The sequence below is a fragment of the Trachurus trachurus genome, assembly GCF_905171665.1.
Source record: "Trachurus trachurus genome assembly, chromosome: 23".
NCBI classification, from domain to species: Eukaryota; Metazoa; Chordata; class Actinopteri; order Carangiformes; family Carangidae; genus Trachurus; species Trachurus trachurus.
Window position 1 is genome coordinate 23,665,274 of NC_139912.1, and position 20,739 is coordinate 23,686,012.

General features: G+C 42.5%; 2 protein-coding genes across 3 annotated transcripts in view; both read right to left on the reverse strand.

Moving 5' to 3' along the window:
• Positions 1-1,472: 1,472 nt before the first annotated feature.
• Positions 1,473-14,285, reverse strand: LOC311006888 (zinc finger protein aebp2-like). Of its 2 annotated transcripts, XM_083999900.1 has the most exons (8): positions 13,694-14,285; positions 7,193-7,424; positions 6,042-6,149; positions 5,751-5,937; positions 5,515-5,639; positions 3,732-3,799; positions 2,766-2,879; positions 1,473-1,960 (listed from the first exon to the last, which is right to left on the reverse strand). In XM_083999900.1, exons 1-8 carry the CDS (start codon positions 14,218-14,220, stop codon positions 1,948-1,950), a joined length of 1,374 nt encoding a protein of 457 aa, XP_083856026.1. In that variant the 5' UTR covers positions 14,221-14,285; the 3' UTR covers positions 1,473-1,947. The 2 variants fall into 2 exon arrangements, with proteins under 2 accessions (XP_083856026.1, XP_083856025.1); XM_083999899.1 differs by having other exon boundaries at positions 5,515-5,937.
• Positions 14,286-16,973: 2,688 nt separating this feature from the next.
• Positions 16,974-20,739, reverse strand: part of LOC311006879 (pleckstrin homology domain-containing family A member 5-like) — a 257,951-nt gene continuing 254,185 nt past the window's right edge. Inside the window, 1 exon segment of the mRNA XM_083999886.1 lies at positions 16,974-18,594. Within this exon segment, the coding sequence (XP_083856012.1) occupies positions 18,560-18,594 (35 nt within the window). The 3' untranslated portion in view covers positions 16,974-18,559.

Below are 20,739 nucleotides of genomic sequence, written 5' to 3' on the forward strand. Positions count from 1 at the left end.
CGTCAGGGCCTCGCTCTCTCTCTCTCTTTTTTTCTTTTTTTTTTGGGTGATGCGAACTTCGACCGTTTCCATGTCAACGTAGATATCAGCCACAGATTTATCTCATTTTTTTCAGATGGAAAGTTGAACACAAATATTATACTTAAATAACTAAAAGAAAAAATATATTTATTTTTACTGATAATACATTTCTGTTAAAGCAGAACTATGCAACTTGGCCGGAAATAGCTCGCTCCTTCGTTGGTTTCTCTTTTTTTCCCTCTCCGGGGCTCCCCCACAGTTCTGGGAGGCACATGTCACTGTCGTAAAAAAAAACTCACCGCCCCACCTCCTCCACCCCCTCCCTACACGTGCTTGTGTTTACTGCTGAAGGTAGAGAGCGGTGTTTGCTAAGCACGGAGCTAATGCTAACACGGAGCTAACGCTAACAGGGAGCTAATGCTAACACGGAGCTAACGCTAATACGGCCACACACAGACAAAGACACAAAGACACAGACATACACACACACTTGAATAAAGGTTCCAAAACGCGAAGGCGTGTGTGTGTGTGTCATGATGTATTACATTATCTTATAAAAGATCCATGGTGTGTGTGTGTCTGTTAGCATTAGCTCCGTGTTAGCCACAAGCCGAACTTCATCAGTACAAACATGTTTCCATGGTTTCCTCCGACTTTCCGAACTCAAACCAATCACGATTCATGACATGCATGACGTCATCTGCGTTCTTATCTCGTACTGCCGTAAGGCAGTTTCTCGCGATAGTTCTATCCATTGATGAGATTTACACCGAGACGGAGGACTGATCTTGCAAGTGCGGTTTTCAGCCAGTGGGGGGGGTGAGCGCATTGGCCTAGACCCCATTCACCTCATAATAGGTCACTCTACCATCACAGTGACTCTGAGCCACAATAATTACAGCCCAAATCCTGCATAGTTCTGCTTTAACACCAACCCTGTTCAGCTGTTCTTTACTGGAAAATGTAAATCTAACCACTTGGTTTCTCATAAATGTGAATGATTTGTTTTTACTTGTCACCAGAATCAAATTATACATTCATCAAATTACTACTCTCCATATGTACAATCTTCTGTTCGTATCTTTCCATAAATACAGGGCAATAACAATATAAGATATGTGATGACTGTATTAATAAGCCTGTATGAAGCATAGAGCTGGAGGTTTTAGTAATAACAGACATTATTGAGCTCAATAAAAAAAACATTTGCGGAAGGATTAATGTTTCTATTTTCCTGTCAGATCACTTGTTCAAACTGTCTCCCCCTGCTGTTCTGTTAGTGAGCAGTAACATGGGAGTCATTTTGTATTTACTTTTCATTTTACCTCTTGTACACTTTGTAAACTGAACTAAGACTATTCCGGCCCAGAAACAGCTGATGTAGCCCACTCATGTCCCGTGCAGACACCTGTCATGGTTGGTGGCTGAAGAACTGAGACCAGGGAGAGGTTGTAAAGGTTTAATGACATCAAACCAGAGCAATGCCAGCTATATGCATATGACCAGTATTATCAGTTTTTAAAACATCTATTTAAAATGTTTGGTGGAAAAAAAGACATCTATCTACAGTACAGTAAAAAAATTCAAAGTATAAAAATATATTACAAATCTCAAATATTTACAAAGACAGCTTCTCTCTACACATGTCTAACTGTCTACTGTTACAGCTCTGTCAGTTAGTTCTCAATCTACAACAAGCAACAAGTTGCTCTATCGCGTCCTCAGTAAACTCAGCACCTAATGAGAAAACACTTGGAGGCCTTAGACAGCCACGACAAACAAGTCACTACACTCCCAGCGTCCTCTGGAAGAGGGAGGAGGGGGGAGAAGAGAACGTGGAAGATGGAGACATAGAGACGAGGAGGAGGCGTCCTCCGTCTCAGGGTCTGATTAGCAGGAAGTGACAGTGGAGCCTCTCCGGAGGTGTTAGAAGAACATCCTGTTGGAGAAAGTAGGGTGAGATAATTCATCAGTGTCCCAATCTGTCAGGCTTTACGGTGCCCAAGACGAGCTCTCTTCTCTCTCACACACACACACTCAAACAGGCACATAACATACACACCTGTAGATGTTACATAACATACACACCTGTAGATGTTACATAACATACACACCTGTAGATGTTACATACAGACACATAACATACACACCTGTAGATGTTACATACAGCCACTTATAAAACGGAAAGGTGAAATCCGGCAATCTGATTGGTTGTTAACTGTGGTATAATGAGCAGATACCACGGCTACTATTCTAAAGCCTTATCACAGCGTAGGCTATCACTCCGCGCCAGGCCCGTATGAATGGAAATTGTTGTCATGTATCAGACAGTTGATGATTTTACGATGTTAAAAAACGGACTAAAGTAGTTGAATTCACATGTTTAAGGTGAACTTTCACCTCCGGGGAGGATTAACAATGGTAGAGGGGACTGAGCAGTGACTTTCACCTGAAAAAAAAAAACGAGGAAAAGACGAGATGCAGAGCTACTTGGAGCTAACGTCTGGAGAGGTGGGACTATTTTTTTCACAGAGAGGCTATTTTATTGGATAATATGTATTTCTGGTTGAATAAAACTACATGAAATTGATTGCGTATCCCTCTTTCATATTGCCTTTATTGGTAACCGTTTTATAATAGCAATATATCACTCCAGTCCGTGGTATATGCTCATTACACCACGGCTTAGGGGCGTTGTTCGGCCCGACGCAAAGCGTGATATATTGCTTAAATAACATACACACCTGTAGATGTTGGGGTCGAGGAGTACAGCTGTGTCTGTGGGCAGCTTTGACAGATGGACCACCTTGGTCTTCTGCTGCGGTCTGTCGCTCTCGTTCACCCACACGTCTGGCAGTCTGTCACACAGAGAGAGGTTTGAGGTTTCAGGTACACAACTTACCACAAACAGTGGGAAGCTGCAGGTTTAACAGATTACAGTGAATCCCTGGGGATCTTAAACAGCTGATCCAATCTCCAATTGCAGGTAAATGCTCATCACTGCAAGTCCTCTAAGATTTTTCGGGGTGATCAAATCAAAATAAAGCAGATTCATTTCAGATAAACCACTCAGAGAAACCACATCCTGCAAGGCTGGGTGGTGAGGTCAGGTGGGCGGGGCTTGGTGACTGTTTTGTTGTGACATCACAAGGTCCTGACGGCTGGCTTTAAGGCTCAGTTTCTGATTACAAACTGTGCATTTCTCTGTGGACTGAAGCTTTGAGACTTTTGCAGTGTAACAGATCTGCTTTATAATCACACTGCACATGGACATCTACCTTTGGCGCTTTAATATAAATGTCTACCTTTATACATTATAGGACCTTTAACTGCAACTCCACTTGCAGAGAGACTTGCAGCTCCAGAGGTTTATCATGCACCATCTCAAATATGCTTTCAATACTGAAACTGCTCTAAGTGGGTCAGTCACTGTTTGCTCTGCTGCAGCATCAGAAGCTGCTCCGTGACAGTTGAGCCTCAGTTACACACTGCTGTAGACTCAAGAGACGCTAACGTCTTGTGTTGCTGTTGTGTTGGCAGCAGCTGTAAAACATCATCAATTGGTGAGGATCGACTCCACAAACACTGACGGCCTTCAGGAGTGTAAAAATTGTGTTGTGATGCTTATTTGTGTTTCTAAGAAGCGGATGTTTCATGTTAACTTTGAGTCTAAATGCATTTATTTAACAAGAGAGAAGAGCAGGTCTTACATGTCCTCAGGTGTCCAGTGCAACAGGACCTTGACTTTCCCAGAATCCTCTCTCCTCCTGGCTATTACCTGAAAAGACACACACCAAATTTAGGTCAGCTCTGAAAAACGGCTCCGACACAAATGTGGTGATTGAGGTCCTGATCAACCAGACAGCTGTTACAACACACAGGGTTCCTGCACATTTGAAATTTCCAAATCCCATACTTTTTTCCAGACCCTATTTTCCAGATTTCTCTGTAAATAAATTCAAATAATTTGTGACATTTGAGTAAATAGATGTGCATAATATAAAGAAGCATGTAATTAATCATTTGTTTTCATTATTCTGAATGTGAATGCCATTATGTAAAACCAAATCACTTCCAGGAGATTGTAGCTAGGTACATTAGCGCATACAAAATAATTAACCCAAATAACTTCAGATAAGACCAAACCCAGATAAGTATTAAGATAAATATATTTCCAAAAGGGCTAGACCAGCTTGCCAAATTATTTACAGGAGGAACAATGGAGTCATTTGAGAGTTTGAAGAGTAAATATTCATTGCAACAATCCCATTTCTTTTGTTTCTTACAAATTCGTCATTATGTTATTAAGAATATGCAAACCTCTAGCTCATCCTTCTTGGAAAACCTACTTATTCAACCTCTACCAAAAATATTTATTTCCTGTATGTATGAAGCCTTTGGTGTAAACTCAAACTATTCCACTGACCACATACGAAGGCAGTGGCAAATTGATTTGGAATGTCAGACAGAAGAGGATACTTGGACAACAGTCATAAAAAACACATGAACCATTCTGAGCTGTAATAATGACAGAGAGAGACAATTTAAAATATTACACAGACTCCACTATACACCTCTGATGAGAGGCAGGCTTGGTTTCAGTTCCTCTAACTGTAATAAATGTGACAGAGAAATTGGTACCTATGCACATATGTTTTGGAAATGCTTGAAGATACAAATGTTTTGGAATGAGGTAAAGAATGAACTGGACGCTTTGATTGGACATAACTTGGACCTATCACCTCTTCAGTGTGTTCTGGCAGCCAAGGTTTCGAGCGCAAGGAACAATAACAACGCAAAACTCATCAGAATACTCTTGTATGTGGCAAGAAAAACTATTCTTAAGTTCTGGATTCATTCAGACATTCCTACATTGGACGATTGGTACAAGGAGGTAGTGAATATAGTCCCTTTGGAAAAATTGACCCTCTGGACTGAGCTTCAATATCCCTCACTGACATAACATGGATGACTCTGGTGGTGTATTTATGTGTTTATGTGTGTGTGTATGTATGTATGTTTGTAAGTTGTGTTACTCGCTTTGTTATGTTTATTCATAATTGTTCAGTAGCTCATGCTACAGGAAAAATGCATGGTTCTGTGGAAATTATATGTAAAGGATAATATGTGGTCTGCTTGAACCTTAATAAAAAGAGAGAGAGAAAAAAAGAAAAAGATATTTCCATACATAGTTTCCAGACCTGAAAATGTATAAAATCAAATTCCATACTTTCCATACTTGCGTAGGAACCCTGACTGGCAGTGAATGGATGAGTCAAGGCTGTTTAAACTCTAACAACTACCGTAAACATTGTAACTGTACAAAGTCAGGCTTGATGGACGATGTGGTAACTTTATGATGTATTTTAGAGAATTTATGGACTGGGTAGTGTGTGTGTGTGTGTGTGTGTGTGTGTGTGTGTGTGTGTGTGTGTGTGTGTGTGTGTGTGTGTGTGTGTGTGTGTGTGTGTGTGTGTGTGTGTGTGTGCCCACCGTGCTGTGGAAGACCACACTGTGTCCATTGCCCAGGCTCTCGATGTGTGTTGCCAGGTTGAGGCAGATGGCTCGATGACGGATGGCGTCCATGGTCTGAGCGTCGAAGAAGTCATGAGGTCGGGCTGCAGGTAATAAAAAAAAAAAAAAAAAGGAGAAATAAAGTTTTGTGCCAAACGATGTTATACTGTGTGTGTGTGTGTGTGTGTGTGTGAATGTGTGTGTGTCATTCATACGGAGTGAGCGTCTGTGCTTGTTCTTGAGTTTCCTCCTCTTGTTGAGTCCAGCCTTGGACGGGGACTCCTCCTTCACTTTGCCCTGATTGGACACTTTGGATGAACTCTGAGAGCTGAAGTGAGTGGGGACGTGGCGGGCCAGCCCCCCCTGAGACGCAAACGTGGCGTTGCAGCCCCCCACCACACACTGGGGAACACAAATGATTGTGTCAGTTATCAGATGTCACGTGATCAGAGGTGGACGGTATAACAAGTGAAGGTTTCTCAAGTCAGAGGTGTGTGTGTCGTTACCTTGAATGGTTTGTCTCCACTGTGGGTCAGCATGTGTCTCTGCAGCCAGCTCTGACTGGTTGATGGTGTGTTGTACACTTTGCAGCCTTTCCATAGACACACAAACACCTGTGTGACACACATGCACATACAGTCAGTGCACAGAAGGACATGTGGTACATCAGTCATACAAATAAAATAAAAAAATACTTGAGGTGTATGAGGGGAGCCCTGTCCTGCCTCTGATTGGCTCACACTGATATTCTCACTCTTTACACCCAGACCTAACTATCAGAGGTGAAGCAGGGACACGTCTTGGCCAAGGAGAGAGATTTTTTAAATTCCTGGATCTTAACCAAAACCTAAAATAACCTCCACCCCTCCACCATGTTTAATTTGTTCAAAGTTATAAAGACCAGTGGCCTGTGGTCTGGAGATCTCCTCCTGCCTGTTTCACAACACAAACTGGGAAACACATGTGGGAATAGATCAGAAGTCTAGGTACTTTCACAGGAGGAGCTGTTCTCTACTTTAAACACTAACAGCAGAGAACACCTGTCAAATGAGCCCACGTGTTTTTATGAGTGGAGAGGGGGAGCCGGCAAACACAAAACAGACACAACAGCAACAATATCAAACTGAATGATAAAAAAATACCGGGATTCAAAGTGATTAAAAAAAAAAAACGAAATAAAACATTGTGGCCTGAACACACAGCAGCAGTTCTCTTCAAGGATCAGATGTTAGATATTGTTGTTTGATGGGAATATTAATATAATAACTGAAATGAGGAGTTATCTGCTGCGCTCATGCTGCTACAGTTAGATCACTCTGCACATCTAATATATTTATATCCATTTTATCTGTAAAGCAGCGATTCACAGCAGAAGTTTTCTCAAGGCACTTTTCAATTAGAGGAGGTCTGGACTCTGGACCTTCTCTTAGGGATATTAATATTTACAGAGCCAACTACCCACTAAGAGCAGCCCTCTGTGACAGTGGCGAGGAAAAGCTGAGACGGAAAGCACAAAATGGGCCGAGGGTGGAGCGGCCATCTGCCTCCACCAAGTGTTCCGTAAGTCCACGTTAACCCCACCCTAACCCCACAAGACACGCCGGCGTCACAGATGAGGAATGAGTGGAAAACAGAGCTGATACTCTGAGACACCGACCCCTCCTCGCTGTCCGTCCACGTGTGTGGCTCTGATGTGCTCGGCCAGGTCGGGGCTGCTGGGGAACTGCAGCTGGCAGTGGTCCCAGCAGCACGTGTAGCTCAGAGACTTCCCCCCCGCCGGCGCCGAGCCGCCGCCAGACACGGCGCCCCCGCTGTGGCCGTTGAGCATGGCCGGCGTGGAGCGGCCGCTGGACGCCGTGCTCTCCATGTCCATCAGGGTGCTGCCGATACTGGAGAGAAGAGAAGACATCAGATATTAGACAATGTTAGAACATGGAGAAAAGGAGCACCGTGTGGCGCAGTGGGGTTGAGCAGACGCTCAATATGCAGAGGCAGCAGTCAGCCCCAGTTCAAATCCCGCATTGGGCGGCCCTTTACTGCATGTCATTCCCCATTTACTGTCTCTCTCAATGGTAGTATCAAATAAAGGCAAAAAAAAGCTTTAAAGGGATAGTTCAACAAATTGGCCCATTGCCATAATCCCTATAGTCATAGCAGTAGGTTTGTTACCTTTAATTGTCGGTGCAAGCTATTTTTAGAACGGCGGAGCAGAGCTACGCTACGGAGGCTAATGGGATTTCTTGGTTTCCCTCATCAAACTCATCAAATACACAATCCAACAACTCCAAAACGCTCTGGTGGACAAGTTGTGACCTGCACATTCACCACGCTATGAGATAATAACACAACGTTACCAGACAGAGTTGTTTTAGAGGGAAATTCAGCTGATGTGCGTTCCCATCTGGGGCAGTTTTTCCATCAAGCAGTCTCTGCATTTGCCTAGAAAACAACTCCGTCTTGAAACGTTCTGTTATTATCTCATAGCGTGGTGAATGTGCAGGTCACAACTTGTCCACCAGAGCGTTGTGGAGTTGTTGGATTGTGTATTTGATGAGTTTGATGAGGGAAACCAAGAAATCCCATGAGCCTCCGTAGCGTAGCTCTGAGCAGCTCACAGCTCTGCTCCGCCGTTCTAAAAAATATCTTGCACGGACAATTAAAGGTAACAAACCTACTCCTAAAACTATAGGGATTATGGTAATGGGCCAATTTGCCAAAATGTTGAACTATCGCTTTAAAAAAGAAAATGAAGATATAAATAATTGAACAAGTGACTGAATAAATAAAACATATTCTTATCAAGAATAAAAGAAAACAGTCAAAGCATCAGGTGCCAAGGAGCTGCTGTAACACTGCAGGTGGTAACTGACCGTTCCTACATCCACCTCTGCACTGCACTGACACGTCACACACCTCAACACCAGCTCTACAACCCACAGCTCTTAGTTCCACATTCAAAGTAGTAGACCAGTGGAAGCTGAGCTGTTTCCACAGGAGAGTGTAAACGGTCTCATAGCTACTAATCACATCCAGTGTCATTAGTGCTGAACAGGATCCAGGCCGACTTTCACACTCTCTGAGGAGACTGAGGTGAAACACTGCTCAACATCTGTCTGCAAGCTTCATCTGAACACTGGTAGCACTGATGGACAAGACACATTTAAGGATCCATGTATGATAGAGCTGCAGCAGGTGTGTGTGTGTGTGTGTGTGTGTCACATGACCATCTGCTCTGATCATTGTCCATACTGGTTCTCTGTGGGAGCCAAGCTTACACTGCCTACGAGCGGACTTGACACCTCTGAAACACACACACACACACACACACGCACGTTTACTGTACATTACACACACATACAGACACACTCACGCACGCTCTGTCTCCGCCAGTGTCCAGCTGCCACTATGTGGAAACAACAGTGACTGTGTGGTCTTCCAGCTGCCACAACAGCAGGATTAGCCAAAGTCCAGTGGCAGCCAAACGGGGCCGACCGAGGCCGTCTCATGTTGCTCCGGAGTCTGACTCCCTCTGCTCCGACAGCCAAAGTTAACACTTCACTGTACGCCGCCGAAAATAACATAGTGCTGATCAAAGGGCCGAGGCGAAACAGAACGTGTTGAGGTGCGTTCAATAACAAGCTAGTGTTTCAGAGAAGTTAGTGGCCATCTGTGGGTTGAGGTTTGGGATCTAACACTTGCACACAGGGAGGAAACGCATAAAAACCAGAGGAAACCTGCCAATACAGCTCAACACTGACAACTGCTAGTGTGCATTTTTTTAAAACAAGATCATAAAATAAAGTGAAACCATTTGCAACTCTCAGAGGTTAAATATATATATATTTTTTTTAATCAACTGCCACCTCATCTATGGGTTTAAAGATGTTGTCAACAACTTCAAGAATTGACTTTAACATTCACAAACTAAACGGCCTCTGCATGGACGCAGTTAGGACTTTACCAAATGAACCACTGGGGCTCCTGTACACACTGTTTAATTTCAAGTTCACATATCCATGAGATAATTTGTAGGTAGGGATGTCACCATTATAGATTTTATTGGTACGATTATTGTCAGAGAAATAATCACAGTACCACGAACGATTATTATGCATGAATTCATTTCAAACCCTATAAATGTGTAAAATCAAATATAGTCAAAATGTAATTACATTACTAATTATATACAAAATATTTGAATTATCTATTATTATATTACCAAATGTGTGAAATATTCATGTCATTAATTGTCATCTATACCAAATGTTTAAAGGTATAATGTAGGAATTCCCCCCATCTAGCGGTGCGGTTGCATATCTGAACGTATTCTTGATGTTGCATTCACATGAAATGGGGCAGACGTCAGACAGACAACAGACGCTGCATGTAACAGGATAAACAAGCGTCTATGTAAACAAGTGACAATATGTTGTCATGGTGATGTGGTATTGTTTTACCGTCTTTCTCTCATCGAGTAAAATGACATCGGTTGGTTTGCCGACGGCCGTCTGCCTGACTGCACCTGAATGCAACACCAGTGTTTCCGTGGTTACCTACGGTCACGCTGCCACTGAACGTAAAAAATGGCGATGCAACATGGCCGCCTCGGTTCGATGCGTCGCCCACTTGTAACAACTCATTCTAAGGTACCAGAAAGCTTTCATTTGTATGTGGGTGTGATTCGACTTCAGTGAAATGCGTATTTATTAAAGACATATTTGATTTTTGCTAATAAAAAGCCAAATAAGTTACATACTGGGGCTTTAAGTTTATTTGCGGTAATTGTTTTTTTTTTTTTATCGCAAATGGCATTCATGCTAATATTTAAATTCCTACCAGTTCAATGTTATGTTAAGTAAATTGACATCAACCTAATTTAACAAACTAAAACAAAGTTCAACACGCGGTTGTTGTGTAACTTTGTTTTCGTTAATGCGAGTTGCGTTGCTCTGGTTCTGACATAACCCTTTTTGGAAAGTGACAGTATTTAGGAATCTTTACGATTAATGAATAGTGCCGTTTAATACCGTGGTTAATTGTGAAAACAAATAATCGTGACATCCCTATTTGTAACTTTTTGGTTATAGGTCCTAAAAGCTTCTCAGTGTAGTTTTACAGTTTTACATCTCCTCTCTCTGGATCTCTCTGAAGTTGGTGTCAGCCAGTCAGAAGAGAGGAGAGAACAGTCTGGGCTGAGGGATGGCACCGACAGATGACATTTGTCGGCCTGAGCTCGAGCAGACGACGCGGAGATACAAGTCATTCTGAATTGCGATGTGAATTAATTCCAGGCAGCCGTGGGTAGCAGGCAGCAGAGTGACATGTGCCCTTTTAGTCTGACTGACGACCAGACAAGCTCCTGCAGTCTGGACCATCTGTGAGGGGTTGACTGTGTGTGTGTGTGTGTGTGTGTGTGTGTGTGTGTGTGTGTGTGTGTGTGTGTGTGTGTGTGTGTGTGTGTGTGTGTGTGTGTGTGTGTGTGTGTGTGTGTGTGTATGTGTGTGTGTGTAAGGATGTAGCTGCAGTCGAGGAAAAAGAGGGAGAACCATGAACTGAGTGGACCGGAAAGACCTGCTGGGACTGGGAGACAAAAATGACACCGGGTTTCCTCAACACACACCTACTCACTTGTTGTTGGTCTTAAACAAGCTTAATATTGTGTCGACACTGGTAAAGCCGTAAAGGTGATCAAAAAGGTCAAGTGAGTTGGTGGGACAAAACAATACAGATAATAATGACACCTTAGGTTGTGAGAAACTGACAATTTTTCACTTTGTTCTCAGAGACCAAGCTGTTATCAGCAGATCAATCAATACTGGCTATAATTAGTGGTGTCTACCCTAAAATTAAGGGAATGTCAAGAGGTGGAGCAGAACGAACTGAGCCCAGTTATAGGTCTCTGTGCTGGTCTTAGTCACAAAGAAACCTGCCTCTGTTTTTCATACAAGCTCACAGTGGGTGGCAGCCTGTGACTCAACACAGCTCATATCAAAGCCATTTGATTTCAGGCTTCGCTCGTCCTCCCCTTGTTCCAGAGAAATTAAGAAAAACCAGGCTGGTAACTTAAGTTTCATCCAGTAGCTTGTCAGTGTTTGATTTAGATTTGCAAAAACAATAAATCAACATGGAATAGGAAGGGAAAAAAAGCCACAGGGACAAGAGGCGGATTTCCAGCGAGCGGTGTAAGTAGGTGTGCTGCTGGCTGCCGTGGAAGGTTTCACAAGAGTGACTGATGGAGAGATGAGCTCTGGCACAAGTTCAGGATTGAACTGGCGGCGCGGCGTCACGCCGGTGTTGACTGATTCGCAGCGTGAATGTCACCCAAGCCTCGAGGGGGAAGTTCACTTTCTAATGAGGCGAGAAAAGTTCAGAAACGACAAGAAGGGTGGGGTGAGGCGGCGCAGAGAGAGAACTAAACTAAAACCACGGCCCCGTTCACACCTCCTCATTTCTGCGCTTTATTTTGAAGGATCAGATCAGGGTGATGATGACCTCGTTTGAATTTGCACAACTAATAAACTGACAGAAACCAACTAAACTCAGTTTCCTGCTTTGTTGGTGAGTTGTTGGTGCTACACCATCAGTTCTGCGTGTGATGTAAAATGCTTTTGCTGTGAAACATGTGTTTACTGGCTCTAGTTTGTTCCCTATTAATACACTGTTCTGTACCAATTTGTATGGAAACATTTAAAGCACTTTGAATTACATTTTTTAACCTGAGATGTACCATGAACACAGACACACACACACACGACAGAGTATAGAGCTCAGTATTATTTGCAGGCTCCATATCAGCACACAGCACCAGCCTGTGCTCGGTATCAGCAGATACAGAGTTCAGGTGTCCAGGTGGCTGTTGTGGGCTCAGGGCCGTACGAGGAGAATCTGAGAAGTGCGATTTAAATGATTTCATCCCATTCACGTGTGTTGGTGTGTGTGTGTGTGTGTGTGTGAGGACGAGACAGGAAACCAACCAAGCTGGTGAGAGGAAGTCTTGAAGCCACAACCTGTCTTGAACGCTGCTGAGTGATCGCGCTCCACGGACACAAAGGTGTCAGCAGGTGTCGTGTTTTTGTCCGACCGACACATCTTCACTTTACCGTCTCGTGTGACCACAGAGTGAACCCTGTAAGTTTTTTCCCCCCCTTAAACTAAAAAAGAATTACTGGATTATCTAAAAAGTTGTTGAATTTATTTTCTGTAGGTTAGGTGACTAATTGTTAGAGCCACAACCTCTGCACTGACTCTTCTGGTTGTGGAGCTCTCTAGATCAGAAATGCCTCTGATAATGCCTATGTGTGCCAATCTGATACCACATCATTTAATACACATAACGTCAGTTTTCACACTAGTGTCACTTCTTCTTTCTTATCTCAACCAAAAGCCTGTCCTCTTCCTTGATATTTAAAACCTCAAATATACTGTCCTATAATGTCCTTATCAAACAAAACACTAGAGAAGTGTGAAATACAGGATCTATAATACTAGCGATATGTTGACCCACTGAGGGTTTCTTGAAAAACTTTCTGCAGCTGCTTCCTGCTGAAATATCCATGATCAGTACAGAGCGCTGGAGGACTTTTTCTAGGAAACAGCTGCAGGAAGTGTTATGTTTGTATTAAAAGCAAGCTCACATGGCAAACATCTGCTTTCTAGCAAAGTACTGATTGCTGGTGTTTTTTACTCTAATTCGCATAAACAGAAACACATTGAACTTGCTGGGGGCTCTGGTGAGGTTAACATGAAGGTGATGCCTGACTTGGAGCAGTGTGAGGGGATGAAGAGGGAAAGAAAGCATCATTACGAGATTATAATTTTTCTAAATTTGTTAAACAATTTTAACATTTTCTATCTATAATCCTACACTTTTCACAGCCCAGCATCACTTGGTTTGAAGGAAACCACTGTCCTGTGTAACACACATCAGCATCACCTTCACTGTAAAAACGAGGTGTATTTTAACAGACCAACTTCCATCAGGCTGATGGGCCCTGACTTCACTGTTGAAGCAGTAAAAACTAAACTAAACAACCATGATAAGTGTAATAAAATCAAACAATAAAAGCCCAGCTGAGCTACATGAGCTGTGCTGCCTGTAAACAAACTGTCCTCCTCCTCTCCACCAGTGGACCCAGTGTAGGCCTCTCTCTCTACAGACCTGTCCTCTGAATCCATCCGGCTGAGCGGCTCTCCATCCGACGAGGTGAGCTCCACGCTGGCCCGTCTCTTGGTGCCGTGCTCGGCTCTCTCCGCGGTCTTTGTGCGGTCGCTGGGCAGAGAGGAGGACACGCTCTCCCCCTCTCTTTGTTCTTCCTTCAGCACCCGGGAGCCCTCTTGTGCGGAATCAATGCTACTCGCCAAACTCCCCTCAACGGGACTTTTCCCCGGTTCAGAGAGTTTCCCCGCGGGTTCCCCCTCCTCCTCTTCGTCGTCGTCGTCGTCGTCTCCCTTTTCGGCCGGAGAAGCGGTTTCTTTGTCGGCTTCGGAGACGGGAGCCGGGTCGTCCCCGTCGCGGCCACTGTTCACGTCCATTCCTGCTCTCTTCTCGTTGTTGTCGCCCGGTTCCTGTTTGGGGTCCGGCACGGCCTGTTCCTCTGTGCCGGTTTCTGCCGTTTCGCCGGTGCCGTTTTGTTCCGCCGTCGGCTGAGAGTCTTGTTCGGCCCCTTCGGTCGTTATCTGAGCCATTTTGGATCGGCTCGGGAGGATATTTCGGTGATGTTCCCGTGGAAAAGTTGCCCTCTCGCTGCCCTCTCTCCTCCACTCACTCTGCTTCAAGCTACTACACAGCGGGGGGTTCGCGTGACGTCGGGGCCCCGCATGGTCAGAGATGCTTCACAGAGCGTGATGTGTCACTCCGCACCCGTAACACGAGTGCTGCAATAACTTTGATATTATGGACTTGAGAGAACACGAACAACAGAAACTACACAATTATTCATTCTGCTTGGACTATTTCACATAGTTTACAACGTAACACGTGATGATATCTAAAATAAAAACAAATGTAAGAATCTTTTAAATCCATAGCCTACCATTTTTTGCTAATGTTAAAATAAATTCTGATTTAGAGGCAAAACTTTAAATTATCGTCAGGTGTTCAAGGTTTTCTTTCAACTATCAGAGACTGAATAAACGTACAATTAATTAGAGCAGGGTGTGAAATATATCAGATTGGGAGCTGTGTGTAAATTATATACAATTGTGTAGCTATAAATAATGTGTTTGCCAGTAAAATGTCAAAGACACATTATCAGCACATGTAATATGTACAATTAAAAAAAAAGCATTACAAAACACTTAATTAAACAAGTCCCATTCAGTTTGTTTAATACTGTCTGGAAAGCTGAGGTTACAGATCTTTACAACAGCAGCAGCCATCTTGGTTAGTAACAACGCTTCAGCCACGCTCCTCTATCAGTCATCAGTATCAAACCCGCCCATTTTCGATCAATGGTTTTGATTGGTCCAGCACGAGCTTACTGATTGGTCTGGTTTGCAGGCAGGCTAATAAAAAAAAAGTGAGTGTAACATTGCACCACTAGGAGGAGTAGGCTGAGCTTTTTGCTGTAAAACGGAGTGAGTCATCTTCGTAAATCTAGAGGATCTCTGACATTGTGGCCTCTCAGCTCCACGTGTTCCGACAAACAGAAAAATGATCCAAGTGAAAAAGTGCTGAAAAGGCACGTTCTTATCTCAGCGAGGTGCATGTTCCTGAAGGAGCCGATGCTGTTTTCAGACCAGTTCATCCTCCACGACCCAAAACCAAGTCTGTCCACTCATTCTGGACACTGTGGACCGACCTGACCCGAGGGGACAACTTGTTGCATTGAGATGAAGGCCTGCTGCTGCTGCACTGCACGGAGAAAAGAGCCCTCTGATAACCACATCTGAGGTTTTAGGCCCCAAAATATCCACCATCGTACAGATTATTGAAATATACATAACAAATGAGGGTCAAATGTTAATTTCCTGGGCATGCACGCGCACACGCACGAGTGCAGCATAAGGGATTGTTTTGCAGTGAGAAAAAGACACAACCCACTTACCAGCCTGATGCAGAGCTTTCAACCACATCACATGGCCTTTTTTTCTTTTTTTTCCAATAGGCTTTATTGTGTTTTATCAACATTGTCCATAGTGATAATGGCAGTTATGGCACATTTAAATTGTCTGTTGATTGACAGGAAATAAATTAATTGTTCACTTATTATCATGATCATTTAGTTTTTCTCAAAGTCATGTTTGTAGGTCAGTGTGTCAGTGGATGGAGCAGGCTGCAGGTGTACATAGTATACATATTTTTAAACTAAATGGAGCCTGTAAATACTTATGTAAACCATGGTCCTGTGGGTATATGTCCACATGTTTGATAAGAGCCAGTATGCTCATTCAGCACACGTTTAAAGCAGGTTGGTTCCCACCCTGGAAACTCCCAGAGATCCCCTGATGAATCCGAGGAGTCACCAAAAGCTCAAACAGTCAAAAAGAATTATATACGTAATAAAAAACTGGTAAATGAAATTAAAGATGACACTTTATGGCTTTTTCTAGGATTTGGACAGATATTTTCACCTCTCTTTACATATAGCCTACTGTCAGACAGAAAATTTAAAAAAAAAAATCCCTCTTGGGGTGACCTGTCCTCAGCTTTATGATCTTCTCAACTTTATAATCTGTTTTCATATTCCGAAGTCACATGTCAAATAAATGGTCAATGAGAGAAAAGCACTTGAGCAAAGTGATGCTAATTTGGACAAAAAGAAAAGAAACAGTACGAGCATGTTTTAAGAACATCAACATTTATTTCACATGATATAAAACAGATGGGTATGAACCTTTTGCATATTGACCCTAATAATATTAATAATAACCTCTTATAGTTATAATATTCACTCTTCTTTTCAGTGTGTACATAAATTATGCTATCTTGTTTTAGTTTTTAACTTTTTTTAATTTTTATTTATTTTTATTTTTTTACAGTTTATACATCTCTTTTTAAATTTCTTTATATCCTGGAGCTCCATTGTCCGACTTATTGCTTCGTACATGTGCTATTCTCCGATTCTTCACCACCTGGGACAGATTCAAACCCAGAATGTCTCATCTGTGTCATGTCCTCAGCCTCTTTACTGTATTTCATCTAACTAATGTAAACCAAAGAGAGAAGAACAAAAAGAGACAGCTTTAAAAAAAAAAAAAAAAAAAAAGCAGAGTGGAAATCCAAAACATTCACATACTGTGTGTGTGTCATCCAACAGATAATTATCACAACTTCTGCAAGATACTTAGTTCTGTCCAAAAATAATAAGAGGAAAACAGCAGCATGAAGTGGCACCTTGTTGAAGTAAAAACCTGCTTTAAGTTTGTTCATATACTTTTTATTTATATACTATATATATATATTTATTTATTTATATATGTATCAATCAATCTGTTATGTTGCAGGTGCAGAAAATAGAGCGATAAAAGGAGCCTCTGGTCTCAAATCAACACAAAGAATTAAAATCAGAGCAGGTTTAAAATCCAAGACCATCAGTGGTCACTTTGGGGTTAAAGTAAAGCACTGCATGTGTGTTGAGTTTTGGTGCTTAGCCCGTCTGCGTGCTCCTATATACAGCTGTACACTCCCCTCCAGCAGCTCAGTAACAGCTAACATCCCCTCCTCCAGACCAGAAGAATACTCTAATTTTAATCATTATTATGTTAAGCTGACTTTAATACTTAGTAAGGTATCAAAAGTTTTGATTATTGACATGTGTGTATGTATTTGGCAACATGTTTCTATGGAGCTAATATTATCCCCAAAACAAATCGCACATACGGTCAAGATTGTGAAATGGTTTGGTTCTTTATACTTGTAGCTCTCTTTAATTAAAATAATTATAGATCTCTTTAAAAACAATGACAGGTAAAAAAGAAAAGTGACGTCCAGTAAGACTTGGTGGTAACATAAGGCAATGACCAGCTGAGCCAAAGATAAAAAGGAATCTGCGTGTTATTCATCCTGACTGAATGAATGTCAAAACAGTGGTGTGCACCTGAACTATCTGAACATAGTGATCAATATTAACCCATCTGCCTGTACAGGGCTGCAGACAGCCCATATATATGGAGAAAGTGTCTTATTCCTGACCAGATGTCACCATCTCAGTCAAAGTGTTGCAGGGATTAACTGTCCCCTTGTGTGTATTATTACCTAATGACCTCCCTGAAGTGGACACACTCCAAACACAATTGTGTCGAGGATGTGTCCTTGTCACACGGCCGCCTCACCATTAGCCTACTGCTTTCCTCCCTCCAAGAGTCAGCTTGACTCTAACACCAGCTGTAACCTGTGGGTCAACTACATCATGCAACATCTTCTGATCATCAACAGATACTGTCTATAAAAATAAAAACATCAGTGCAGCAAAGTCAACAGCTACAGTGGTCAACTCATTATTGATTGTGACTGATCTGGGCACACCTGTGAACCAGTAGAACCAGTAAATCCTCTCTGGCTGAAACAGATGTAGCATTATACAATAAACACTCTTTAGTTTAAGAGACAAATTGACACTTGAGCTCATCATTTCTAGCACTTCCTTTCAGTAAAGGAGCATGATGGGTAGTGCATAGCTGGCCAGTCACGTGGAACAGAAAGAGTTGTAGTTGCAATGTTTCAGTAACTCTTTTATAACTAAACCATTTCACAATCTCATGTTCATGCACAGATGTTGTGGGATAACTGTGACAACATGGATTTAATTAATGTTTAGCTTCAGGAAACATCAGTATGGACAGATCTAATAGGTGCTAAAGATACAGTACGTCTGCTGTTCTCTCTGTCTGGATGTTGTGGTTGTTCAGTCCGTTAGCGCGGCCCGTGGTCCGCCCTCTCTCCGTCTCCGTCTCCGTGTGGGATGTAACAGTAGTATCAAAGTAGTTCTGTTGTAAACGCAGGAAGCCGTGGAGCATGCTCTGTGCAGGCTGGCTACATTTGGGCTCTACGGGATGCCAGTGTGGACGCCGAGGCCGACGTCGCTCACGTGTCGCTGCTCACCAAGGTGAATGTCTGCGCTGCAGGGGGGGAGGAGGGAGGAGGGGGGAGGAGAGAGGGCCAATCAGAGGAGAGGAGATTCACCAGATCAAATGACACTAAGAAAAGGAAGATCAAGCAACCTGAGTGGAGACACACAGACTGACAGGTGGACCAGCAGCTTTGAAGGTTTACAGACACGTCATTAAAGGCACAGTACACATTTATTTTAGTCTGTGAAACTACATGGTAGGAACATACTGCTGGCTCCCATGGGTAGAATAACGGTGGTAAAATTTCTTAAAGGGATAGTTCACCCAAAATTCAAATTTCACTCATTATCTACTCACCCTCATGTCAACTAAGAGCTTGTATTGAAGCCCTGACATGAGAAATTGTTCCGAAAAAAATAAATAAGTCTATATTTTAAGCTTGTTTGCAGCGGAAGCTCCCAGTGTCTCAGTTCACTGCTCTTCCTGTATCAGTGCAAATCTCGCATGATTTGCACTGACCGGCGGAACAATTTCTCATGTCGGGGCTTCAATACAAGAGGGACATTACAGACGAGCACTATGGAGGTATTTGGATGTTTTTTTCGTCTTTTTGGACGAAGAAAGTTGGTATCCATTGACAACCATTATATGGACAAATGCTGCTGCGCGGACCCCCCCGTAACTCAGAGAAGGGACGGAGGATTCTGAAAATTCTCACAGCTCTTAGTCGACATGAGGGTGAGTAGATAATGAGTGAAATTTGAATTTTGGGGGAACTATCCCTTTAAATATTTGCTGAATGAGAAGATCAGCAGTCTGAACTGACTGAACTTCTATACCAGGCTAATATATTTACTATATTTGACAGAAATCACCATTGTATCAATCTTCTCTTCTAATTCTGAGCAAAAAAACTAAACAAATACACACTTTCCCAAATTCTAGCTCTCCCCCTCAAAAAATCTTGCAGTTTCATTATTTATCCACTAGAGGGTGGTGTCGATTCAGCTTGAAAGCCACATGTTTCATTAGACAGTTCTTCTGTTGAGGCTCCTCACTCAGAAATATAATCATCTGTTCTCTTTTTATTCTCCTCAGTGGCAGCCATTATCAAGATGTATGTGTATAAATATGGCAGTTAAATGTAGATGTTCCCTTGTGTGTCTGGGCCTTAACACAGCCAAGATGAAGATGAGGAGTGAAGACAGGCAAGCTCCACTAAGTTCTACTCAACAGTCTGATTTGTCACAAGTAAACTTCAAACACACCCGTGACATAAATCAGTGCAAGAGGAGGTGCACACACAGTATTACATACATGCACAGTGAAACAACACCACTGATATGCTACGTTCAAATGCAGACGCCGGCTTTGCGGTTAACAAACAGACGTGAGATTGATATCAACGTTTCATCTGTGCCCCAGAAGATCCTGACATGATGGTTTACACGCTGTTTCTTTCAGGCTCTGCTCTAAACTGCCTTGTCATATTGTCGAGAATACAAATCTGCTTTTATGAATTTATTCATCTTTTGGCCTACAGACTAAAAATATCAGAATATCAATATCAGCATGTGTAATGATGACAGAATATAAACTTCTAATGTTATTACTTTAATTTCAAGGAGGATCAAGGGCTTATAGGTCCCATATTGTATGAAGGTAGATGTTTATATTAAAGGGATAGTAGCATTTTTTTTTAAAGTGGGGTTGTATGATCTACAAATAGCCCCTAAGTACTTTAATTGCAGTAGAAGACTCTCTACACTCCTCCCGTTAGCAACGCCAGCCCATAGCCCTGCCCAGAGATTTACAACATACAGTGTTGTGAACAGACCCAAAGAAACGGCCTATTATCGCGGCCTAAAAGAGGTTTTACCTGAAAAAAAAATACACAGTTCCATTGTTCGCTATAATATAACTTTTTCCAGCCCCTCAAAGTGCAGGAAAAACACAGTTTTTATTTGGACCTAACCAACTCACGTATCCCTCCGCCCAGGGTTAGCGCCCACCGATCAGAAGTTGGTTAGGTCCAAATAAAAACTGTTTTTTTCCTGCACTTTGAAGGACTGGAAAAAATTATATTGTAGTGAACAATGGAACTGTGTTTTTTTTTTCAGGTAAAACCTCTTTTAGGCCGTGAAAATAGGCCGTTTCTTTGGGTCTGTTCACAACACTGTATGTTGTAAATCT

Excerpts from the sequence above, each read along its gene's own strand:
- LOC311006888 (XM_083999899.1), bottom strand. The coding sequence starts at position 14,220 with ATGGCTCAGATAACGACCGAAGGGGCCGAACAAGACTCTCAGCCGACG. Across the intron at positions 7,425-13,693 it reads CGGATGGATTCAGAGGACAG|TATCGGCAGCACCCTGATGG; the intron begins GTCTGTAGAGAG and ends TCTTCTCTCCAG. Across the intron at positions 2,880-3,731 it reads CACTGGACACCTGAGGACAT|ACTGCCAGACGTGTGGGTGA; the intron begins GTAAGACCTGCT and ends TCTGTGTGACAG.